Source organism: Nicotiana tabacum, chromosome 8 (genome assembly GCF_000715075.1).
Source record: "Nicotiana tabacum cultivar K326 chromosome 8, ASM71507v2, whole genome shotgun sequence".
NCBI classification, from domain to species: domain Eukaryota; kingdom Viridiplantae; phylum Streptophyta; class Magnoliopsida; order Solanales; family Solanaceae; genus Nicotiana; species Nicotiana tabacum.
The window spans coordinates 83,956,548-83,983,818 of record NC_134087.1 but is presented as its reverse complement, the minus strand read 5'-3'; the positions used below and the strand labels follow the sequence as shown (position 1 = coordinate 83,983,818).

At 38.6% G+C, this 27,271-nt stretch overlaps 1 protein-coding gene across 2 annotated transcripts; it reads left to right on the top strand.

Annotated features, from left to right (window-relative positions):
• Positions 1 to 95: 95 nt before the first annotated feature.
• LOC107784986 (mRNA-decapping enzyme-like protein) lies at positions 96 to 26,884 on the top strand. Of its 2 annotated transcripts, XM_016606191.2 has the most exons (10): positions 193 to 322; positions 448 to 540; positions 17,878 to 18,148; positions 18,227 to 18,267; positions 18,363 to 18,424; positions 19,497 to 19,641; positions 20,238 to 20,294; positions 20,918 to 21,044; positions 22,437 to 22,910; positions 26,501 to 26,884. In XM_016606191.2, the coding sequence occupies exons 3-10, from the start codon at positions 17,990 to 17,992 to the stop codon at positions 26,555 to 26,557; spliced, it is 1,122 nt and encodes a 373-aa protein (XP_016461677.1). In that variant the 5' UTR covers positions 193 to 322; positions 448 to 540; positions 17,878 to 17,989; the 3' UTR covers positions 26,558 to 26,884. The 2 variants fall into 2 exon arrangements, with proteins under 2 accessions (XP_016461678.1, XP_016461677.1); XM_016606192.2 differs by having other exon boundaries at positions 96 to 540; positions 18,375 to 18,424.
• The last annotated feature ends 387 nt before the right edge of the window (positions 26,885 to 27,271 follow it).

Sequence of the window (27,271 nt, the reverse complement as noted above, 5' to 3'; positions counted from 1 at the left end):
ATCCGCCTCTGAGTATACATCCTCCAATGTTCGCATTAGAACTTATACATTTGCAAGGTTAGATAAAACCTCACAACGCTGTCAGACTTCTAAGTATAAAATGGTCACGTGAAGTAGCAAAGAATTGTCACATTAACTGATAGCAAATATTGCTAAAGTTAAAGTGAATTGGATTTTCTTCGATGCCTTCCACTTAAGCCTAGAAAATGCAAGAATCTTTAAACATGTACACCCTACGGTTGTGGACATATTAGCAAGTTATTGCAATGTCTCAAATTCTAGTAGTACTGAATCTTTACATCTCAACCAAACGTATACGTAGGTAAGAGACCTTCACCGCCTTCAGCTTTTCCAATTGAATTAGGAATAGGATACCTAGTTCTTTTTCAACACTAATAATCACGGATCCCACATCGACACTGATTCTTCAATATCCATCTTCCGAAGCTATATAAATACCCAAATGTCTTTCATTCAATTAGTATCAACAACGTCGGCGAGCTACGGTTAGCTGGACGATTCGGAAGCATTGACACGAAGGTAATTTTTTCTTCTTTACTTTTGCTTTCCTTCCTTAGTTTTTTTTTTTCTTTTGAATTTTTTAGGCCAAGAATAGTAGGATGAGTTCTTGCATGAAGATGGTGATTTTAGGGTTTGAGGGGATGAGTACTCATCCTTGCTCGAATATCGGAGAGATTACTCTCAATGTGCCCCGACTATCGGAGAGATTACTTTCAATGTGGCTCGACTATCGGAGAGATTACTCTCAATGTGCCCCGACTATCGGAGAGATTACTGTCAATGTGGCTTGACTATTGAAAAGATTACTCTCAATGTGCCCTGCCTATTGGAGAGATTACTCTCAATGTGGCCCTGCCTATCGGAGAGATTACTCTCAATGTGCATCGACTATCAGAGAGATTACTCTCAATGTGGCTCGACTATCGGAGAGATTACTCTCCAGACACTTACATATCCACCTTAAGATTGGAAAGTATAGTTTTACTTTTAAGGACAAACACACGAAGAGGCCAACTTAAGGTGCAAAGGACTTATATGTCCACCTTAAGAATGGAAAGTTATAATTTCCTTTTAAGGGCAACCCCACAAAGAGGCCAACTTAAGGTGCAAAGGGACTTATATATCCACCATAAGATTGAAAAATTATAAAGCTTCAACTCGAGACTTCGTGGACTTGACGACGTCGACTTGAACACTTGGAAAACTTTGAAGATTTGGCGGACTTTGCAGGCTTCAACTTGAAGACCGACAAACTTGAAGATTTGATGGACTTGAAGATTCAGCGGACTCTGACGCTTCAACCTGAAGACTTTGAGGGCTCAAATACTTCCACTTGAAGACCGGCGAGTTTTAGGACCTCAATTTGAAGACTTGAAGGCTTAAATATTTCGACTTGAAGACCGGCAGACTTAAAGATTTGGCGAACACGAAGACATAGTGAACCCCCGCATTTCAGCACAAATCCTTGGCATCCTCCTAAAATCATCCCATTGAAGATAACAATTTACCATGGAGGGTTGCCCCCTTGAAATTAAATGGGATCCAAAGTTTAACAGAAGAATGGTATCTCAACTCGATTTTCAAGTGCTGATTGAATGAATTACACTACATTGTACTTCAACCGGACGAAGATTGGGGGTTATGTATCTTTTGAACTTATGCGACTGAACTCAGAATGAAACTCTAAGTTGCCTACGTACCTTGGTGAAGAGGATCAAGTCATACCGCAGTTCAGAATTGGTTATTGTCCTAACTTTTTCCTAGGCCGTCTCTTTCGAGGTTTTCAACCTAGCAGACTTTTTTTTTTGTAGGCATACACAGTTTAGACTCATGTGGGCCGGGAGTGTAGGAACATGCAGTTTAGGCTCATGCGTCAAGGAGCGTTGCAACTAGGATAATACTTCTTCAAAAACTTGCCATTGATAGGGCCAATTCTCATGCCATATGCATCAACCAGTTTGTAAGCCCACTTGAGTAAGCTTCTTGTACGACATATGACCCATCACATTTTGAAGTAAACTTCCCTACAGGTTTATGGGAAGTAATAATTGGTCTTCGTATGGCACTGACTTGATCTCCTACTAGAAAGGATCTCGGGCGAACTCTTTTATTGAAGGCGCAAGACAATCGAGCTCGGTAACATTCAAGACTCTGTTGAACTTCCAACCTCTTCTCATCAAGAGACTCCAACTCTGCTAATCGAAGTCGAGCATTTTCTTCATTAGTGATCCCTTCTTGAATAACTAGTCGTAATGAACGTGTTTGATGCTCGAGTGGCAAGACGGCTTTGACTCCATAAACGAGTGAATAAGGGGTCATTTGTGTTGACGTACGGTGAGTCGTCCTATATGCCCATAGAGCTTCTTCCATACGGTCATTCCAATCTCGTTTGGATTTGGAGATGACTTTCTTTAACAAGTTGCATAAAGTCTTGTTGAATTCCTCAGCTAGACCATTGGCGGCATCATTGTACATCGAAGAGTTACGTTGTTTGAAGCCAAAGAGATCACAAATCTTGTCCATCAACCTATTATAGAATGACTTTCCATTATCCGATATTATGTAATGAGGAATGCCAAAGCGACAGATTATGTTTACTCGGATGAAACTTGCAACACTTTCCTTCTTTACCTCCTTAAGAGCAACAGCTTCAGCCCATTTTGAGAAGTTGTCAAGTTGCAGCCAAGATGTATAGGTGCCCACCAGAGGACTTTGGCAGTGGTCCAACACATCTAATCCCCAAGTGTCAAATGGCCAGGATGCCACAATCAGGTGCAACACTTCATGAGATTGATGAATAAAATTCACATGGAATTGACAAGCCTTGCATCTTCGAGCGTAGTCCAAGCAATCTTTTACCATAGTTGGCCAATAATATCCCATCCTTTTTATATAAAATTGGAGCTTTGCTCCAGACTGGTGTGATCCACATACCCCAGAATATGCCTCTTACAAAGCTTGGAATGCTTCTTCTTCCCCTAAGCATCGCAAGAGTATTCCCTCGAATAACCTTCTGTATAGAGTATCTTTGTAGTAAAGAAAGCGAGGTGCACGACAACGGATCTCAGTCCTTCTTCTTAGATTTTCTGGAAGTATCTCATAGCTTAAGTAGTCGATATGGGTTGTCGCCATTCTTCTTTCTCAGCTTCAGAAACCGTGAGAATATGCTTGAGATCATTTTCTTCACTTCCAGCCTCATTTGGTGGCGGTGCTACCTATTTTTGATAGACAGTAACTTGCGCTTGATCAGACAGAGTTATCGATGAAGTTAGGGCAGCTAAAGCATCAGCCTTCTTGTTTTCTTTCCTTGGCACATGTTTAATAGTCACGTCACCGACCCACCCCATTAAAGTTTTAGCATAATCATGATATGGGCGTAGTTCAGGTTTCTTGACCTCGTAACTACCTAAAAGCTGGTTGATCACCAACTGAGAGTCACCAAAGACTTGCAATTGCAACCACTTCATTTCGACATCTATTTCAAGCCCAAGTATTAGTGCTTGATACTCAGCAACGTTGTTAGAGCAAAGTTGCGTTAACATAAAAGAGTAGGGCAGAACTTCACCTTGAGAGGTGACAAATACTACACCAGTACCAGCTCTTCCGCGATGTGCAACGCCATCAAAGTACATCTTCCATGGAGGTTAAACTTCAATGACTATTGTATCCTCATCAGGTAGTTCGTCAGTTAGCTCCCAATCATCAGGTATTGGGTGATCTGCCAAGAAATCTACAATGTTGTCCTTTTACAGCCTTTTGAGGGATGTACAAAATCTCGAACTATTAAAATTGGAGGTACCATCTCGCTAGTCGATCACTAAGAACAGGTTTTGATATCACGAACTTGATGAGATTTGCTTTAGAAACAAGATGAACAGAATGAACTTGAAAGTAGTGCTTCAATTTTTGAATTGAGAAGACTAGCGCCAAACACAACTTTTCAATGGGTGAATAATTCAACTCGTTTGGTGTCATCATCCTGCTCAAGTAGTAAAGAGAGTTTTCTTTCCCCTCACTATCATGGGCCAACAGTGCTCCAATAGACCTTTCTTGCGCGACAATGTATGGTATCAATGGCTTTCCAGGTAGGGGCTGCTAAAACTGGAGGCTTCATCAAGTAGGATTTAATGCTCTCAAAGGCATTGCTACACGCTTGGTCTCATTAAAAGGGACACCTTTCTTCATAAGGCAACTGAATGGTTGGCACGTCCCAGCTAGGTTTGAGATGAATCTCCTAAGGTACGCTAACTTTCCTTGCATACTTTTCAATTCGTCAATATCCTGAGGCTCGGGCATTTTTAAGATTGCATCTACTTTGGGTTGATCAATTTCAATCCCTCAATGTCGGAAAATGAAACCAACAAACTTTCCAGAAGTAACTCCAAAGGCGCATTTTAATGGATTCATCCCAAGTTGGTATCTCCGGAGCAACTCAAACACCATTCTCAAGTCCTTCAAGTGGTCGCTCCTCTTTCTTGATTCAACCACCAAGTCGTCCACATAGCATTCGACATTTTTGCGGAGAAGGTCTTCATATTATGCATAGCCCTTTGATAAGTAGCACCAGCATTCTTCAATCTAAAAGGCATTACCCTATAGCAATGAATACCCTTGGGGTTGCGGAATTCAGTAAGCTCTTCATCTTTTGGTGACATGAGAATTTGGTTATAGCCTGACGAACCATCCATTAATGACATTGCCTCTTACCCAGTAGTAGTATCGATCATCAACTCTAGAATAGGAAACGAGAATTCATCTTTGGGATACGCACTGTTGAGATCCCTGAAGTCAACGCACACTCAAATCTGGACATTTTTCTTCCTTACAAGGACAATACTTGAAACCCATGTTGGGCATTTAACTTCACGATTAAAGCCAGCTTCGATGAGTTTGTTAACTTCGGTTTCAATCAAGGGAACCAAGTCCAGCCTAAAGCGCCTTTGAGCTTGTTTAACAGGGCGAGTGCCATTCTTGACTACAATGTGATGGACTGCTACTTTAGGGTCCAAGCCAAGCATCTCTTTGTAACTCCAAGAAAAGACATCTTTAAACTCTTTGACTAACTCCATGAAAGTGCTTTCTTCATCGGTTGCTAGTAAAACACTTAGATAATAGGCCTAAGTTCTTCCTTAGTGCCAAGGTTTACTTCTTTCAAAGCATCCATTGTTGTTTTTACCCCTTCTTCAAGTTCAGGCGGAGAATCCTTTACATCTTCATCTTCTTGAGGGTCCCCACCATTGAAGGATATGTGATAACACAGTGAAACATCTTCCATTGAAGATGGAACACCATTCTCACCTTGTACAGTAACATGATACGGAGAACCCATACTTTCTTCGTCTACATCACGTTCTTTAGTGTAGACCACCATGTATGGCTTCACATTTAGTACCTCATCACACGAAACCATGACTTTTGTTTGTCGCCTTATTCTAGGAGGAACTAGACTTTGGAAATCCTTAGAGATCTTCTGAATTTTGGGCGAAGCATGTGTTCTTGTATTTTGATAATTTCTCTGGAACTTGTTCCCCTTCTTTAATGGACCCAATCTCTCAAACACGGAAGCCCTCACAGTTGATTTCCCAAGTCGATCAAAGACAGAAGGCTTGTTAGAAGTGACAAATTCGTCTTCTACAGTGATATAATTGTTGCTCACCCTTCTTATAGATATGCGCACTGGTGATGGTTTCTTGTATACCAAACCTTTACGTGGTTATCTCGTTACAGCTTCCGATGGGAGCTTTCCTAACTTCGATGGCTCATTGGGATTGTATCCAGTTTTTGCAAATAGCATGTAAGCGTTAGGATCAAAACCTTCATCTATTCACTTTGTAGGGAGTGCCATATTCTGTTGACGATTTTGGGCCACAAACCCTGCAAGCGACATTGAGGATGACTTTACTGCCTCAATTCATTTGACCGGAAGATTTAACCCTTTTAGCATGTTAGTTTTGAGATTAGATGATTCATCTTCATCTTTCTTCTTTTTACGGACGTATTGGAGCGGAGGAGTTACTTTCTTGCCGTGAGACACAATGTTCCCTTTATGAGACTTATTTTGGTTTGGGTGTACCTTCACAGCAACTACTTTGGTTTTGTTGGCAACCACCTCATCTCTCTTACCTGTGGACTCGTCATCCTTGTCATTCATGACATTATCAACTTTTAGTTCCTTTACAATGCGGTTCTTCAAGTAGAACTTTGCATCGGTGAAGTGTGAATCAGCCTCGGTGAATGACTCATCATCAACAATTATCTTCTTCTCGACTTCACATTCGTAGTATTTCAAACATTGATGGTAGGTAGATGGAACCACTTTATTCTCATGTATCCAAGGCCTTCCAAGCACGACGTTGCATGGAGTCTTTGCATCGATCACATGCAGCCATGCACTTGATTGCATATCTTCAGTGGTGATTCCCAACCTGATTGCACCTATGGATCTTTGCCCCCCTGGCTTGAATTCTTGAATCATCACACGACTTTCCAAGAGTTCGTTCATGGGAATGCAAAGTTCTTTTATAGGGCGAACTGGCAAGATGTTCATTGAGGATCCTCCGTCAACCTAAATTCGATTTACTCTTTCATCGCGCATATAGCCAACCAGGTATAATGGGCAGTTGTGAAGAGTGTCACCCAGTAGAAAATCGTCATTCGTGAATGTAACTTTTTCCTCACAAGCATTAACTTCTTGAGGAGTGGACTTGATGAGCTTTTCCGAAGATGGTGGCAACAATAGGTCATCACTCTTTTTTCCCCTTTGTCAGCGTGGCAACAAGAGGCATCAACACCCCCATGGGAAATCTTCATGCATAACCAACTTGGTAGAAACTCCTCCAAGGTCACTAGATATCGAGGCTTTTGAGGGCGGTGCACCTCCACTTTTGCTTTCTTTTAGGGGTGTTCACAGTTCAGTTTGGTCGGTTTTTGATTAAAACCAAAACCAAACCATTTTTATCGGTTTTTAAAATTTTAAAACCAAAATCAAACCAAATTAAATACAAACCATCAGTTTGATTGTTGTTGATTTAGTTCAGTTTGGTTCGATTTTTCAATTCTTAGTAAGCTAATGATAAGTCGATAATAGTAAAACAATGCTAGACAACAATCTGAAAATAATTTGCTAAATTTATGCTTTTTTATATATTTCTTTCAGAATTGAAAGTTTATTTACCTGTTTATATGAAAAGAATGAACAAAAAACAAACTAAAAGTTTGCTTTCTCAAGCTTTAGCCATTGTTGTCTTGCAATTTGAATGTGCTTTCTTTACTCTTATGGTGGTTTTTTTAAACTCTTATGTTAGGCAAAAGTATGTGCGGAGGGTTAGAGAATTAGAGTCTATTAATGAAAAGAAAATTGGTCGAATTCTATTGTTTTGAGCTTAGGCAATCTTTTAAGATATAACAGGATAAACCAAAATTCAAAATAACAATTAAAATTATTTACAAAAAGATATTATATTGTATATAAATAATTATTAAATTTTGTATATAATTAATCGGTTTGGTTCGGTTTATTTTTCGGTCTTTTAAAATAGAACCAAAACCAAATCAAATATTATCGGTTTTTAAAATTTAACACCAAAACCAATCCAAATCAAAAAACAATATCGGTTTACTTAATCAGTTTGGTTCGATTTTCCGTCAAACCGTAACACCCCTACTTTCTTTAAATGCTTAACTGGATTCCATCTCCTTGGTCTTTTCACCATCATTTTCCTTATTGGTTGTTCTATTTATTTTTTTCGTGGGCTCCTTTTGTGGTGCCTACGACGAGTCACCAACGTCCAACCTTCATCATCATCAGGTTGATTGACTTCAAATTTGTCGTTCTCCAATAATTCTTCATCTTTACTTTCTTTAAAACCACATAAATCATCCGGACTGAATGAGCCAAAGGTGATAGAGACTTGGTTTGCGCTTGCTTTCTCATCTTCAAGCACGATCTTCTTTTCGCGATCCATGTCCATAACATTGTCCTTGAAAACAAAGCACTTCTCTAGAGTGTGGATCACAAGTCGATGGTATTTGCAGTAATTTGGGTAATTTGTTTTCCCAGCTTCATTTGGTCGCTTCATCTCCAGAAGCTCAATGAGATTTAACTCGAAGAGATCTTCAAAAATAGCTGGCACATCAGAATCCAGAAATGGGTACTCTTTCTCTTGCATTTCTATTATAGTCAACTTTCCACTTGGCTTATCTTGAAAAGAAGTGAATTTCATACTCTGCTTCTTGCTCACCTTCGTCGTTAACTTTATAGGTGATGTGTTGACATTTATGGCTTCTTTGTTTTCAGACCTCGGTACCAACTTGCTCCATTTCCTGACTTCTTGCTTGTCGTTCCCTTTGTGAGGCTCATAGTTAGGCAGCCTTTCGTTTCCAGCGGAGGCCATGCTTAACTCCATGTCGTGGGCACGAGTCACAAGTTCTTCAAATGTGATAGACTTGATATCTTTCAAGATGTAGCATAGTCCACAATGCATGCCTTGGATGAACATCTCTATGCCAGAAGTTTCACTAAGCCTCTTTTTATAGTTGAGGCTTGCATTCTTCCAAATATTAATAAAGTCAATAACTGATTCACTCTTTCATTGACGAGTATTTATGAGTTCTATCATAGTCACAGTACATCTCATGCTATAAAAGCGATTGAGGAACTCTTGCTCTAGTTGATCCCAGCTATCAATAGATCCAATTTCGAGGTCTGTGTACCAGACAAAAGCATTTTCTTTTAGCGAGCGGACAAACTGCTTGACAAAGTAATCTCCATAAGTCCCAGCATTGTTGCACGTCTTTACGAAGTGCGCCACATGTTGCTTTGGATTACTTTTACCATTAAACTGTTGAAACTTTGGAGGTTGATAACCAACATGCATCTTCAACATATCGACCCTTGAAATGTATGGTTTTGCATATGTAAGGGAGGACTTGGCAACAACTTCATACTTATTTTTAATAGTTCCTTTAATGACCTCCTTCAGTTGATCGATCAGAATCATCCCTTCAGATGAGACAGGGATAGCCTTAGAGAATGCTACTTGTCTTGGGGGAGAATCACTCTCTAGAACTTCTGGGAGCTTGCCGGGTGCGTGGGTGAATTCTTCTTCCATCAAGATTCCCAACCTATCTGTTTGCTTGTCGATTCTAGCATCTTGAATTTCCATGCACTTGGTCAAGCCAGCGATTACTTCCGTCAAGTTTGCCAACTGCTCCTCTATAGATGAAATGTTTGTCATTATGGCTTGCATGATGTTGTGGACGATGGAGAGTAGTATGGATTGTCACACATATTGATCCTTGATTGGCTCATGCTATGTGGTGTAAATGGGGAGGATCCATCACTTGAAGCATCATCATCTTCCTTCACAACAGAGTGCTTGGATCCGAAGAGGTCAAGCAAAGCAAGAGTTTTCTTGATCAATTCAGCAACATTGCTTCCTCCTTCAGGTGTGTTTGTGGAAGATCTTGCTTCTTTTGACGATGAAGATTTGAAAATAGGGATAGATGCGGACGACACTTGGGGTGCTTGTTGTCCTAACGAACTTGCTTTACTCCTATGTAACTGGTCCAAAGCTTCCAAAGGTAACATCAAGGAGGTTTTCCACATCAGCATAGAACTTAGCATTAGCAACCTTGGTGGAAGTTGTACTGGATTTGATTTTCTTTGAATCCATTTCGATGTTCTTGAACTTTGGTGATTGAAACGTTGAGATGAGAGATAGAGATTGTCCCACTGGGTGTACCAGAATTTGTAGTCAATAAAATTGCATCGAGAAAACAAAATCAAGACCAAAAAATATTGAATGATATGAGTGTACAATCTATATGAATCCTCTGATTCGTCTTTCCAATATTAAATAAATTCAAGGGCCTTTGAGCTTGATCTTAAATATGTAGTTGTTGCCATGAACGTTGATCTTGTTCTTGAGCTTGAGTTTAATTGCTTGAACTTAATCTTGATTTGTTCTTCGTTCTTGAGCTTGAGCTTGATTTGTTTTTCGTTCTTGAGCTTGAACTTGATTGCTTGAAGCTTGAAACTTGTGGAGGAATTTGCAGCGTTTGATCCACAAGCTCTTTCATGCTTCTTGTTATAACTTCTGGTGTCTTTTCTGGGTTATGAAGGCCCCTATTTATAGTTGTGGAAGGGAGGAGTTATGATAATAACAAACTCTTTCCGACCGATAAAATTTAGAACCATTAATATGGGCTTGGCCCATTGGACCAGCCCAGCCCAACCCGTGATTTAGCAGAGTTGGGCTAGAATTTTTGGAGCCCGTTTAAAAACGAAGCTTTTAAGCCCGGCCCGAGTAAGCCCGTGACCCGTGAGGCTTGACTGAGGCTTCTAGGAAGATGGCATATTGGGCTTAATGTAGTGGGCTCATCACTTTAGCACGATTAAATGGGCTAGCCCAATGGATTAAGACTTATTTATTTAATCCATATATATTGGATTATATAATTAATTCAATTATTTTAGTCCAATAAGTTTATTTGAACTAATATGTCTTGAATTTAAAATATAGTCCAAATTATTTTAAGAATTTAATTTCAACAAAATTTATACGCCTAAAAATATTTTCAATTAATATGTATCCAATTTTTCTTGCAAAATTTATTTTTAATGGCTTAAAAGGAAAACTATCTTTATGTTACAATATCCGGTTCCATGTTTTTTCACGTAAAATATAATAGAAATAGATATAAGTAAAGATTTTTTATTCAACCGCAGTCATGCTTCTTTTTTTTTGGACAAGGGGAACTTTTTATTTATTTAATAATAGGAAACATTAGTACATTGATCCACTGGATCATTACACACAACATTAATTCCGTCTATGGCATTTAGATTTCCAAAAGCAGCTAGAGTTCTACAAGTGCTTCTAAGCACTAATTCCATACTACCACCTCTATCTCTGTCTGCCAGCATCCTGGCCACGACATATGGGGGAGGCCTAACAAAATAAACTAGCTTATTGATGATAGTCTGACTGTTAGCTTCCTTGGCCAGAAGGTCTGCTACTCAATTTCCTTCTCTGAAGCTATGCCAGACCACTGTGTCCTTCTCATTCGTGGACAACAATAACCTGCAATTATGAACAATAGAGTCAAATGTAGTTTTGCCATTTTCAAGGAGTTGTAATACCTGTATCGAGTCAGTTTCGATTTCCAGAGGAAATAAGTTTCTTTCTATTGCAAACTTCAGACTTTACTGAAAAGCCAGAAGTTCTGCATGGGTGCAAGAAGCAGCTTGAACTCTCATGTTAAAACCCAATATCCAGTGGCCGTTGTGGTCACGCACCACTCCACCAATTTCACTCGTAGTTATACTATGAGCACCATCGAGATTAAGTTTGTACCAGCCTAGCTGTGGCTTCCTCCAATTCGTGCTACAGCTGAGTATCACTTCATAGTTGCTTTCCCTTTCCGTTAGATAGTGGAACTCAGTTGCTTGGTTGATGATATGGGGTAATGAAATAAATTTGTTTGTATTATTTTCCAAATTATAGTTTCTATTTATCCAAATGTTCCAGAGAAGGAATGAGAGCAAGCGATTCCAATTGATTATGTTGGAGAGAATCAGTGGGTTACTGTGTCTGATGGCATCTATCCAACTTTGGTTATCGGAGCTTGGGGCAATGGTATCCTAATTAAGGGATTTCCAAAGGTTTTTAGCTACTTCACAGTGTAGAAAAACATGGGGAAGAGTTTCTTCACCTGACCTACACACAATGCATGATTTATCAATATTCATTCCGATATGATAAAGGAAGGAATGGGAGGGAAGTTTATTGTGACAACATTTCCAGAGGAAGAATGTTATTTTGTTAGGGCAGTGGGCGTCCCATACCCATTTGAAGTTGTTAATGCTTTTCTTTAGGTTAGGTTCAGGATTCTCTATTAGGGTATAACATGATGCCTTGGAGAAGTAACCATCAGTATTGGGTTCCCAAAGAAGGTAATCATAGTAACGATTAATGGACATGGAAATGTTGGTGATGTTTCTAATGATATTAGGTGATAGAGTAAAGGAAAGCTTATCAAAAGACCATGTATTGTTCACTATAATATCACTAACTTTTATTTTGTGATCATTAATATTTAAGGGGCCTTCTATACAGCTTCTGAGAAGGGGAGTATTTGGAATCCATCTAGCACTCCAAATGGGGAGGGAGGAGTTACTATGGATTGACCATAGGCTCCCTTTGTTACAAATGTGCCAACCCTTAAGGATGTTTCTCCAATTATGAGAGTGCTTTGATTTTCTGTTATTGACGACATATTTCTGTGTTAGGATGTTGGCCCATGGGGCTTGAGGTGTGTTAAGAAACCTCCAAGCCGTACTAGTTAGTAAGGCTATATTTTTGGATTTTGCCTTACGTAATCCCAAACCCCCTTTATCCTTAGCCATGGTAATTGTTTCCCAGCTAATAAGGTGGAGTTTCTTTTTAGATTCCATAGTACCCCATATGAAATCCCTTTGTATTTTATTAATAGAGTTTAGGATTTTAATGAGGAGGAGAGTGTATTGCATCACGTGACTAGGAATGCTTGCAAGAGTAGAGCAAGCAAGCGTGGTTCTACCAACGATATTTAAGCAGCTCGATTTCCAAATGGCTAATCTAGATCTCATATTATCAAGAATATACTGGAAATCCTTTGCTTCTAGGCTAAAATTGGTTATTGAAAAACCAAGATATTTGCCGAATGAATCACATTTTTTGAACCCAAATAAGTTGGAGATTTCATTAATACAGTTATTAGGACAGTTTTTGAAAAAATAATTTTGGACTTAACAAGGTTTATGTATTGTCCTCACATGTTGCAAAAATGATTAATACCTGGGAGGATAGTATTACAAGACTTTTTGTTAATGTGTCTCATTAGGGTGAGGTCATTTGCAAAAAAGAGGTGAGAAAGAGCTAAACCATTCGCAGAGAGATTATAGGATCCCACATTTTAATGTCCATTTGGTGGTTTATGTATCTATTAAACATTTTCATGCAAAGAATGAAGATGTATGGCAACATAGGTTACCTTGCCTAATACCACGACTTGAGGTGAATCATTTTGTGGTTGTACCATTAACTAGCACGGACATAATACTAGTAGTAAAACATGACATGATGAGAGAGGTAATTTTAGGAGGGAACTTAAAGTATATTAAAGTTTTATGGATAAAGGATCACTCAAGCTTATCGAAGGCTTTTTCTAAGTCAAGTTTGAGAATCATTTTGCCTTTATTACTATTACTTTTCCTGAAATGGTTCATAATTTCTTGAATTAAAATAGCATTATCAATAGCTCGCCTATTTTTCAGGAAGCTAGCTTGATAAAGGCTAATGATTTTATCCAAAAAAGGTTTCAGTCTATTAGTAATGATTTTGTAATCACTTTATAGATGATGTTGCAAAGACTGATTGACCTAAAAAATTTAAGGTTGTTGGCATTAGAGATTTTAGAAATGAGACAAATGAAAGTGCTATTATTTTCCAAGGGGATATGGTGTGAAGCAAAGATCTCTTGGCAATATGTAATAACACTAGGGCCAACTGTTTTCCAATAATTTTGGTAGAAAAAATGGTGGAAGCCATCCGGCCCAGAGGCTTTATATGGTTTAAAGGAGAATAAGGCTTTTTGAATTTCATTATCACAAAGAGGTCTGTCTAGGCTGGATAGGTCTTGGTGATCAAAACTTTTTGGTAGATTAGATTTTTCTGAGAGAATATGGGATGTAGTGAAAGCTTCCTCAAAGTAATTTTGAACGTGTAGAAGGATTGTTAGGGTTATCAATCCAGTTTCCGTAATTATTTTTGAAGTAGTTTATGTGATTTCGCCTTCTTCTATTGTGGCACTAATATGGAAAATTTTTGTATTGGCGTCTCCATCATTAAGCCAATTAACCCTTGCTCTAAGCTTCCAGCAGTCCTCCCCTAGTTTTAGGAAGCTATTATAATCTTTTTGTAAGGATATTTCAAGCACTTGTAGGAATACACTAGTAGCGTAATGGGGTGAGCATTGAATACCATTGAGTCTAGCCAATTTTTTTTTTCTTAAAGATGTCCCCAAAAGTAGTTTTACTCCGGTTGGTAATATTGAGAACAAAATCGTGTGTGGCCGATTTAAAGTTATTGTTATCCCGGTAAGAATAAACTATACTAGTGAAGTCGGGGTGGGTGCACTAAATGCTTTCTAGCCTAAAGGGTTTGTGAGTAGAGGACCCTAAAAAGAGTTGAGCTTAAGAAGTAAGGGATTGTGATCCGAGTAGGTTTTAGGCAAATGCATTACTGAGGAGCCTGGAAGAGACTTAACCAATTTTCATTGCCCAAAAACCTATCCAATTTTTCCATGATAAGGCCTTTGTGCCTATTTCTGTGATTAGACCAAATGTACTTACACCCTTTGAATCCTAAGTCAATTAGTTTACAGTTATTTATATGGTTCCAAATCCTATTGGTTCTAGCGTAATTTATTGTCCTACCTCCAAATTTTTCAGAAGCCATAGTTATATCATTAAGATCACCTCCTAATAACCAGGCTCCATTAAAGTTGTTAGCAATATATTCTAGGTAGTTCCACATGGACTCTCTTATATAAACATTTGTACTTGCATAAACAGTACTAAGAAGCCAAGAAAATTTGTAGGGGATTACCTCAATCATTGCATGGATTTCCCGTCCCATTCTAGTAAAGTTGTTCACAGTAACAATCTTGTGATCATAGAGAACAACTAAGCCACTAGATTGGTCTTCAGCTGACACCTCGATCATTTCTGTGAAGTTATAATCGTTAAGTAAGGCTGCATTGGATGACATCCTAGTCTCAAGCAAGGCTACTAAGTAGGGTTTGTGAGTATATATGAGTTCTCTAAAGTTCCTACGAAAATCTTCATTGTTTGATCCACGCACGTTCCAGAAAATGATGCTTGTGGTTCTATTCATCATCATTAGATTTTGATGGTTTGAGTTGGTCACTGCCTCCAAAGAGGGGTTGGGGTTCATTCTGTTGCATGGCACTAAGATCACTTGCATGAGAGCCCACCGTTGGGTCCCTTGGTGGCCTTATGTCCATCGAGCGTTTGTACACTGAGGGAGGACAGTTGAATATGAATTTCTTGCTCATGTTTTCCTTGAAGAGCAGAACCTTTACCTCGTTTAGGTTTGCAAACTCTACACTTAGCTCCGTGGGGGATCCAATTCCTCCTCCTCCTCCATTTGATTTCCTCTTTGACCTTGTTCGTTGGGAGGTGGATTGTTCTCCATCTTCTTTGGCATGTTGACTGGATCCTAGTTTGCATGGGAATCCCATGGAATGAGGATGGGACTGAGTGGAGAGATCTCCTCTAGTAAAAAGAAAGGAAGATCCAGAGTGTGGGGAATTGGAATATGTGGGTTTGCTCGTGATGGGAGATTTCAGTGGCTTTGCATGGCTTGAAGCAGGTTGGCATTCATAGTTGGTGCAAGTGGATGAAGCACGTCGTTGATCCAGGTTTGAGTCATGAAGTTGTTCATGGCTAATCTCACCCCCTCTGATATAAGTTGGGCCAGGTAGGGGGTGTTTTGGATCACTATGACAGTGTCCTGACCATTGATCTCCATATTGAAGAAGATCGCATGGTCTATTAAGCCTGCTTCCATTCAACTTAAGGGTTGGTAGTTTGGGGGTAGTGGTGGTGAGGTGTAGTAAACTGTTGGATTTGAAAGTTGCGAGGGAAGTGGGGGTAGGTTGTTCATAGTTGAGCGTGGAGTTTGACGGAGAACTTGGATAAGTTTGTTTCTCCTTCTCAGTGAGTAAAGAAATCTTGGCATCTTGAGGCTCTTTGGGACTTATAGGGGAGTTTATACTGCTTACACACTTGATTGGAGGTGAGACAGTAGATAACTTTATAGGGTTAGGATCTATGTGCATGGGATTGGAGTGGGGAAGCGTAAGGGATTATCTGAAGATTTAGTAGTAGCCACGTCTTTAGGGTAGTGTCCATTTGTTCAAATTCTACTAAGGAAGTGGACAAGTGTTGTGGTAATGCATTTGGGTTGAACATTGTATCACCCAATGGGTGTGTATGAATGATGGTATGGTGTGGAAGAGCCTCGATTATTGGTTGGCTTTAGTGATGGATTTTAGACGATTGATCTTTTTTAGGATTATTACCTATCGGTTGATTATTGCTAATTGTAGACTTAACTAATGATTGAGACATGAAGGAGGGTGGGTTATCAATGTTTTTCACGTGTAAGCTAGATGGGGTGGTTGAGCACAACTTACCCTCCATGCAATGGTCAGATTTTTCTTCCAAAACCATTAGATCTTGGTTATCAATGGTATCTGTGGGCGTTAAGAATAAGGAGTGGAATTTATTATTAGTGGGAATGTGGTTATCTTTGTTAATAACGTTTGATGTATTATTGATACCTTTTAATTTTAAAGATTTATCATAAGTATCTTTCTCTACAAACTTTAATTTCTAGGTTTGAAGGAACTTACCCGTGTCTGCATTAAAGATCTTTACACTAATACCTGGTGTTTCTGAGTCATTAAAAGCAGTTGGTTTTGGTCGCGTGCCTCTGCTTTTGGGCTTGCTAAACGATACTTTTTCCCAAGTTTCACTGCATGGATGTTGATGGTTCTTCTGGGAACTCTGCAATTCCTTATCTTTTGGAACCATTGCTGACATGGAATGAGGACAGTGTGGGCTAATATGACCGAGTCTACCACATTTTTTGCAGAGAAAGTTCTCTCCTTCATATTGGATGGATTGCTTGTGTGTCCCAATAAATATAAAAGATTTAACTGGTTGTTCCATGGGGATTTCCACACAGATTCTGGCATAACCACCTCTTAGGGTAGCCGAAGTACATGCATTGACTCTTAGCAATCTTCCAATGGTGTTCCCAATTTTCCTAAGAATCACTCCATCATAAAATTCAGTCGGAAGGTGTGGGAGGCGAACCCAGATAACAGTATTGAGGGGCTTAGCTTCTGATGTCACAAAGTTTGGCACCCACTTTTGAACTGAAAGAAAATGTCCATTGATGAACCATGGACCTTGGTGCAGGACTTTAGCTAGGTTTTCTTCCTTTGTAAATTTAGCAACGTAGTAATCTGCACCCAAATCGATTAAGGGGAAGTTTTCAGTTATCTTCCATTGTTCTTGAACTTTCTTCCTTAGGTAGTGGTGCATAATACGCTTCCCTAAGAGCTTTATGATTATCGAGTATTTCCAACGATAATAAATACCTGCATATCCTCAAATGATAGGTTAACCTTGTAGCTTTCATTTAATGTATTCAAGTCACTCGAGGTGTAGTCCTTGGTGTAGTTCATAGGCTCTGAAGACTGCTCTACTTGATTTTCAAAAAGGAGTGCAGTGTTGTGTAGAATAGTATCATTGAGTAATTTATCTTTAAAGGAGGGGGATTCCTGAAGAATGGATACACTATTTTCCCTTGGATCACTATTGATGGCGTTAGAAGTTGCTATATCTAGTTGTTTTGGGGGAATATGGGAAGTGGTTTGGGAAAAACTACAGTGGGTTCTAGTGTCATTGAGAGAGAACTCCCCCTCTATTACCCTTTCTTCAATCTCACAACAAGTGAGTTCCTCACTTCTACACAGAAGGGGAGTATTTGGAATCCATCTAGCACTCCAAATGGGGAGCCGCAGTCATGCTTCACTGTCAAACAAGTTGAGATGGACTATCTTAACTTACGAAAAGAAATTATTTATAGGAACTTTTTATTTTTTTACAAAAAAATATTGATAAAAACTTTTTATTAAAAACAAAGAGGAAAAAGAAAACTAAATACATGTGTCTGTACCCTGACCCCTGTTCGTCATCTCTTCCATCTCTCTCATCAGATATATACAGCAAAGCACAAATTTTCTTCAATCTGGAGCAATCCTAGGGTTTCTCTCACACTCGGAACCTCAGCTTACAGCTACTTTGCCGTTCTAAGATTCGGTGAAAATAATGTCACAGAACGGAAAATTAATGCCGAATCTGGACCAGAACAGCACCAAGCTCCTCAACTTGACCGTTCTTCAGCGTATCGATCCTTTCATTGAAGAAATTCTTATCACTGCTGCTCATGTTACCTTCTACGAATTCAACATCGATAACAGCCAATGGGTAATTCAATTTTCCGAATTTATTTATTTATTTTGCTCTTTCTATTTAATATAATCTGTAATTGAATTGCTTATACAGAGTCGAAAGGATGTGGAAGGATCTCTATTTGTTGTCAAGAGGCGAGTATTAGGAAACTCATCTTTAATAGATTATTTGTTTGATTTTTGATTTTGCGTTCTGTATTTTTCTATTTTGTGATGATTAATTTTTACAGAGGGTGTTACAGGAGTTCTCAACCGCGGTTTCAGTTTATTGTTATGAACCGACGAAATACAGGTCAGTTTCACAATTACTCTCCACTTGCATTTTGTGTTTGGTTGATTAGAAAGTATCTTGCTTTTTCCCTGTTGAAAGATGTTCATGAAGTTATACATGATTGACTATTTGATCCCGGATTGTACTAATACTATTTATAGCCTTTACTGCATCACAACAATGTAAATTACATGACATTCACTTTGGGTCAGAGGTAGAGTTACAGTGGTGGCGGTGGGGGAGGTTAAAAATCCTTTAACAAATAAGTACACAAAGATACTTATAAAATCCTTGCTTTAACATTTGGACCGCTCACTTGCTTCACTCAGATGTGAATTTTTAATATGAAGGCTCGTCTTTCCTTTTGAAGTCATTTAATTGGGTGTCAGTACGGATCCACAGAATGTTAATTGAATAAGCAGGAGAGAAGAATGCAGTTGGACTATCTTTGAATAAGAGGCCCCGTCTTAGAACATAAAATGCCTACTACGAGGAGGGGGGGGAGGTTCTTACAACTCGCACCAATAGCAGGCAAATGATTTCTCCGTTGATAAAATTGGATACCTGATGTCACTCATATTCTTAATAAAATTTCTCGCTTGGGTGTTGACTAATTAGTTATCAAATTACTAAACCCTGTCCACAAAATATATATTCTGGCAGATGGAAATAACAATTCAATGTATTATTATTCAATAAACGAGAAGGAATGCACAACACTGAGGACTCTTTCTAACTTAGTTAATAAAAGAAAGAAAACCAAGTGTCCTTTCACATTTGCATGTTCCGAGGTAATTGACAGACACGAGAGATTTGATTCGACAAGCCTCCTTTGCCTTTCTATATGTGGCTTCACCACTAAGCTTTAGTTGAAACAACACTCAACACTTTGCTATTAGTGCCTCTGTCTTGGCGCTAAAACTCTGGGTTCCAATTCTACGAGTCATGCAGAAATGAGATTTGGCGTGTAAAGGTTCTCATATGAATGTCATATTTACTGATAAGTTGCAACAGAACGTTTGTGAGTTTGCCTTCAGCGTGAGTACGTTTGTTCAATTTTTGTGCCTTACAAAGAGTTCATTCCTGTGTGCAGATAATTTGGTGGAGGATCTCCTGGGGGATTTTGAGTATGAGGTCCAGGTTCCATATTTGTTGTATCGAAATGCTTCCCAAGAAGTAAATGGGATATGGTTTTATAATCAGCGTGAATGTGAAGAAGTTGCAAATCTCTTTGACAGGTAATATTTCTCAGCTTTTCTCTCCAGAAATGCTCCCTTTCTTCCCCACCCTCTTTTCTCTTTTGCCTTGGGTTGTCTTTTTGGTTCCAAAATGTATAGGGTGTTAATTCTAGGACAAAAGGTAGTTAAATTTGCATGATGCAGCATTTGAAGGACTCAATTGTTAATGCTTCTGATCATGATTTGGGGAATGCATATGTGGGAATATCTGTGGTTAGTAGATGATTCTAAGATATAGTGGAAAAATTGTTACTTATAACAGTCCTGAGTATAAGCTAATGTCTAATAGGTCATAGCGTAGTTGCAGAAATAAATTTAAAATATTTTAAAGCCTACTTGATGCTTTGAAGAAATAGTTCATAAAGTTAAGTTCAACTGTTAATTGAGGATTATATGGAACTGAGAATGCATGGAGCATTGGTGCCTAGTGTTGCAAACCAGCACTTCCAACAGCATACTAGTTAACTAAATTGTATAACCGGCTAATGAGAAGCAAAGGGATTAAAAGAAGTACCTTTCGGATCATCCCATGCATTTTATCTTTGATGATTAGCTTTTTAAACCTGTCAATAAATTTAGTGTTTGCTGGTGATCAGGATACTCGGTGCATATTCCAAGGTGCCTACCAAGTCAAAAGTACCACTGACAAAAAGGTATTTCATTTCATGCTTACTGGAATTAAGATACTTCTAGCGAGCTTTTCCAAATAAAAATAAAAATTTAAGATGTTAGGGTATTAAAACAACTTCAGCATTTTTACAATTGCACTTTTCGTGATAGATTTCTTGACCTTTGTATCGATTATTGAATTTCATCTTGACATTTGAAGAGTTGTGCCTAAGTTAAATCTTACTGAAAAGGTGCATAGTAGATAAATGTTGATGACAGCCAGATGAAGGGACTTGGTCAATCAGATATGTTTCAATTCCCAAGTCAACTCTTCAAATAGTAGAATTTTTTACCGCAAGTAAGCTGCCTGGTTTTGGGAGAAGTGTTAGTAGACATGTCTGCTTCTCACTCGATGCTTACCTGTCTGATTAACTTGATGAATGACCTGATATTTGGTTGAAGCAACCAGGGTGGTAGGTTAAGTAATGAACCACAAGGTGAAGAAGGAAATTTTTAGGTCAACTTTAATCTCCCCACTCCCTCCATGTTAACTTTTCGGAGTAATCTCTTTCACTGCTAGCCATTTACTCAATTTTTTTTGACTGATGCCAGTTGCTGTTAATCGGTTTCTGAAAGGAACTTTTGGTTATCTGCAATTTTACTACAGTGAATTTGAAGAGCTGGAAGCAGTTCCAACCATGGCTGTAATTGATGGTCCTCTGGAGCCATCGTCGTCTACTGCCTCAAATGCTCCGCACCTCCCTGAGGAAAATGCCTTTTTGAACTTCTTCAGTGTATGCTTTTTTTTTTCTCCCTTTTCTTTGCTCTTCTTCCAATATATCGTGTCTGTTGTGCAAGATATCTTAGTGAGGAATATCTTTTCCATGTGTCGGTGCCTTTTAAAGATCTTCAGTTACTCTTGTTGGGCATTTGTTTTCAGATCTTTAATTTTGTGTAGAACAACTTTTCTCAAGTATTAGTGGGGTATATGTAATATGCATTCAGTATGTTAGTCGAACAAGTGATAGCTACTCTTGTGCATTTTCAAGCTAAACCTGTTATTTCATATTTGACCCCAATATACAAGGGCATATAGGTACTTGCAAGCTGCATGTTTGTATTTAAAAATTAAAGCACTCAGTGTAGTCTAGGGGGTCAATGAAGTTGGTGGAGATCCATGAGGTCTCAGGTCAAATCCCAGTGGAGACAAAAATACTAGGTTATTTCTTCCCATTTGGCTTGCCATGGTGGACAGAGTTACTCGGTACCTATGCTGGTGGGAGGTAGCAGGGTGCTGAAATTAGTCGAGTGTGAGCAAGCTGGCCGAACACCACCGTTATTTGAAAAAAATATATATACAAGGGTAGAACACTGTCTATACTCTAGGTAATGACTTGGATGAAGTCTCAAGGAGTACTAGGACTTGAACTTAGGCCATGAATTGACCCTGAAGTAAAAAAGAAGATATGGTCCAAGCTTGCTCTGTGCAGTAATTTCCTTAAAAACATTAATTAGATATCCCGCCAACAGTTAATGATGTATGTTGGTAAGGAAAAAAACCATAAAAAACAACAACAACAAACCGAGTGAAATCCCACAAGTGGGGAGGGTAGTGTGTACGCAGACCTTACCCCTACCTTATGAAGGTAGAGAGGTTGTTTCCGAAAAACTCTCGGCTCAAAAAAAGTAAAAATGAAGCAATAGATAAACAATAGCAACAACAAGATAATAAGAGAATAGAAGCAAATGATACAACGAGTAATAACAGAGATCAAGGGATACTAAACTACAAGAATAGTGCCAATTCTGCTGATAATAATGACAAACCGTATAAAAACAAGGGACTAGGAATAGGAAAATACACGACTAGTACTAATACTACTGGTAAGACAAGGCGAAACTCTAGACTGTCTGTCAATCCATCACCCTAATTCTCGACCTCACACCTTTTTATCGAGGGTCATGTCCTCGGTAAGCTGGAGCAGAGTCATGTCATGCATAATCACCCCACCCCAGTTCTTCTTAGGCCTCCCTCTACCCCTCCTCTCAGACCTCCTAATCAGGGCATCAGTGTCTCTCTTCTTCACATGTCCGTACGTAATAAATACTTCTTAAAAGAGAATCAGCTGGAAATTTTGATTTTTACTATGTCTCATCTTAACTAAATTTGTGCTTTTCTTCTGCAGAATGCTATGACAATTGGGAATGCTCCGAGTACTACAGTTCCAGGGCAGCCATACCACTCATCTTCACCGGTCCTGCCTCCTCCTCGTCCTGCTGCTGCTGTTCCTCCCTCTTCAGCACCTGCCCTGATTCCATCTCCGACTCTTTCAACTTCTTCCCTTTTGAGGCCCCTCCTTGATGCATCTGAATCAGACAGCAGTGCTAAATGGTCTTCAAATCTTGTGAAGCCATCATCATTTTTTGGTCCTCCAACCGCCTCCTCTCTGCTGATGCCTGCCGTTTCTTCATCTGTGCCCACTGCTCCCCCACTGCTTCCGCTTGGGAATCTCCAACGTCCTTATGGAGCTCCTTTGCTTCAACCATTTCCTCCGCCGATTCCTCCTCCATCTCTCACTCCTGCTTCTGCTCCTAACCCAAACTATGGACCTGTTGTTAGCAGAGACAAAGTGTGGGAAGCACTTCTAATGCTTGTTCAGGTATGTTTTCCTGAATTCCTTGGTTAGTTTGCTATGTTAAACATTCTCGAAGACATTAAATTTTTTTTCCCACCCACTGTTCCGTACCTTCGCCTTAAAGTCCCACCTTTGGGATGGGTTTTTTTTGGGGGGGGGGGGGTTCTTACCAAAATGATACAAATTAAAATACACAGAAGCCAGAAATTGATAAACAATCAAATAATAAGATAAGATAGCAAGGGTAGATCTAGAAATAGAAAATGAGGGGGAAGAGACTTAGAAGAAAGAAGGGATAAACTAACAATTAAACTAAAATTTAATTACTAGAATAAATCCATGGGAGAAGAGACATGAACTCATACATGGAAATCCACACATTGGATCAATCCAAGAAAGGTTCAAAGAGAGAAACTAGGGAACAATCCCCAAAACCTTACCCAACAAGGTAATTCTTCTATTATCCAAAATCTAGCTCTCTACAAATGAACTCATCTTATGCCTTAAAGGGAAAACTTGAAGCCCAAGTATTTCAATCATTGTAAGCATGGCCTAGGTCCACATGCTTGCGTCCACATCATCAAGATGGCTCACGTGATGCTTGCGTCCACGTCATCAAGGTGGTTCACATGTACGGTGGTCGCTGGACGGTGGACCAGTTCGTATCAAAAGGCGACTTCATTTTCAAGGCTCGAACCTGAGACCTCTAGTTAAGGATAAAAAGGACTTACCATCCCACCACAACCTCACCACAACCTTTGAAGATGAACGCATTCAACTTTAAGTAATCTACAGTTAATTACTTTTGTCCTTGTAATGAGAGATTGGTATCGCAAGGTAAGGACACTGTGCTGAGAGGGTATACTAAAGGAAAACAATTGTTGTAACATGCATAGCTTTATGTGTAACAAGTCACATTGTGAATGTCAGTAAGAATACACAGCAATCACTTTTAGGACTTGGTTTTTGTAGCTTCTCTCATTTCCTCTCATTCTACATGACATAAGCTTTCATCTGGAGGCATATCTGGATGCCATTCCACTGAGAAGGATGAGACATTTACGCAGTGCAGGATGTCTATATTTATACCTTTTACACGTGTGTGTGTGTGTGTATATGTGGTGTATCTGTGAACCTGTTAGCGTCTGGTTGCTCTTGCATTGGACATTTGACTAGCTAATTGGAAATTTACACCACATAGCACTAAGGTGTTGATTCGTTACATACTTTTTAAACTGTTATTCACGAAAAAGCATATGTATGACGTGACAGTCACAAGTAGTGGTGGAAAAATGGATAGAAAAAGCAGTTAGCTATCCATATTATGCACTAAAAAATTGGGTTGGATAATGAACTTTTTAAAAATGGGTCAAATATGGATAAGAACCATATTATCCACTTAAAAAATGGATAACCAATGGATAGTTATGGTTTTAACTTTTACATTTAAAGACTCAAATTGGGGGTTCTCAAGTTTGAGACTAGGAATTCTCCCAAAAGTGATCATATTAAAAAAGCCATGGATAATATGGATATCCATATTATCCGCCGGTTAGCCCATTTTCTATCCGTATTAAATATAGGTCTGGTCGAATAATTCATCCATTTTTGCATTACCCGTTTTGACCCGACCCGACCCCTAGTCACAAGTGTGAGAACAATGGGAGGAGATACAAGGGAGTTCACCATAATTGTGACTTTACGTTTTGGATCTTCATTGAGCCTGGTTTTCTTTACCAAAGTATGGATTAGGTAACTAACTACAAAATGGGGTTTGATGGTGCATGTTATTCGTTGACGATATCATGTTAATTGAGGAAACCAGCGAGGGGGTAAACTAAATCCTGGTACTAGGAGAAGCACTCTAGAGAATGGGGGATTTATCATAAATAGAAGTGAGGTAAATAATAATATTGGAAATTTAGTCTTCACAAGAAGAACAATAATTGAAGTCACATTGAAGGGATCTGTGTTGACTAAATGCAGAAATTCCAGTTACCTAGGCTCAGTCTTCCAAGAGAATGACATGAAAGATGGAGAAGTGATACAGGAGCTTTATATGTGTAGAATGTCTATGAGTACAGCAATGTTATGTATGGACGAATATTGGGCTTCTTCACTGGATAAGTGTCGTATAAATGTAGATGTTAAGATGGATGTGCGTCATACAAAATTGGACAAGATTAGGAATAATCACATCAAGAAGAGCTGAAGAGGGTGCAAGTAGCACAAACATAGGATAATTGGAGGGGAAGTTGTCTGGAATAGTTTGCATGGTTGCGTAGTCCTTCAAGCGCATTTGGTGAGTACCAAGTAGTACAAACATAGGATAGTTGGTATTTTGTACAACAGTTTGTGCATTTTGCTTTAAGGAAATCAAAAGATTGATGACCTTGTGTTTCTTTATGAAGCTCCTTATTCCACTATCAAGATTTTCCCTATTATATGAATTTATTTGTGAATTCCTCCTCATCAGATTTTTCCTATTATATATGGTCCTATTTTATTGGTACTGTTAAAGCATGTTTGCATTTCAGTGATAGCTTAATACTTGCTTACAGCGGATTAACTCTCAATTCAGATGCTTTGAAAAGCCTGTTAAAATTTAATCCAAAATTCTTGATATGTGAAAATGAACATCAATCTGTAAAAATGTTAAAGTTCCTTTCTGCATAAAATCATTGGTCAACTAGCAGTTTTTATGTACTAGGTCTGAAATGATTCACTTTGTGGCTGGTGAAATAAAAATATTACTGGCATGGCGCTACGTATCAGCATGATATCATTGTCTTTGGTCCTTTACCACTCCAATAGGGAGGGAGGGAGGAGAGATTGGTCAACATTTAAGAAAGAAAGTAGTGTCAATAATACAGGAATGAACAGAACTGGATAAAAAGCAACAACAACAACGACCCAGTATAAATCCCACAAGTGGGGTCTGGGGAGGGTAGTGTGTACGCAGACCTTACTTCTACCCCATCCTGTTTCTGATGAAAGAACTGGATAAAAAGCATATTTCATAAAAGCAGATTAAGAAAGAACATTTTTTTGCACTACGCCCTTGGGGTAAAAGAAAGGGAAGAAGAGAAGGATCATCTATGTGCTTGCTTGTGGACCCAAGTAGTAGCAAAATATAATGGAAACTAAAGCTTTCTAACTGCTGTACAGTTTGATAGTGGCAGTCCATTGATACTCCTTAAAACCATAGAGGAAACCATAAATTTGTTGGCTTTTAAGAAGAATGTCTAATTAGCTCCTTGTGCTCTACCAAAACCACAGAATTTTGCAGGAGAACAGAGAAAAACTGTAAAATACAAGCATGCTGAACAATATCTAAAGTTCTAAGAATTTGAGATGCGGGAACAATGAAAAGATTCTGAATTCAGTTATTATGAACTAGTGAGCGACTCTAGTAGATGAGGGGCTATTGTAGTAGCGTTCTATGCTCATGTGTTATTCTATTCTTGATAGAGTTGCTGGTAATGTTTGTATCTTTTTTTTCTTTTCCTATTCCAATTATTCTTATGCTTATTCTTTCCTGTTACAAGTCTTTATTTGATATGCTCTCTTCTGGTCTTTTCGTGCATCTGATATGATCTTTATTTCCATGACAGGATGACCAATTCATTGACATGGTATACCGGGCAGTGCTAAATGCTCATCATTCATAATATGAAGTGGAACTCTTCTAATTCGTCTAATGAAATACATTGTGTTTACTGGAGCGGAAAGAGGATCAAGTGATCAAGTGTATAGGGGGGTTCCTTCTGTTTATGGTGTCTGTGTGAGACCCGCTATGTATAGTTATAGTTTTTTTTTTGTTTTTTTTTGTTTTTTTTTTGTTTTTTATTTTTTATTTTTTGCGTTAGTTTTTGGAGTTTAACCTCTCTGATATATAGTTGTTTTCGTTTGTGGGTTTTACCTGTCTGGACACTCCAATTTTGTTCCTTGTAATACTATTAGCGAGAATCATGTGAATGTGCAAACTATTCTTATGATGATCTTAGCCTGGTCCGGTTCAGTACAAAAAAATTAAGAAAACTAAAGACAACCTAGTAGGTACTTAGCGAAATTTTTCTTTACGAGTTCAAACATCAAAACCATATTCTTTATTAACATCTATAAGTGGATGCTTATTTTTTTTGTATCAAAATCTAAATACATTGTATCATCCAGAAAATGTGTTTGATTTCAATGATTTGTTACTAGTAATACGCTTTACCCATGACAAATCACTTGGTCCAGTATCATGTTTGGTTTTATCATCACAGGTAGTTAAAGCAATTAACATAACATGATTATAAATTAAAATATTTATAATTGAAATTTTAGTTATATAAAATAAAACATTTTAAGAGAAAAATCAATGATGTATACATGAATAT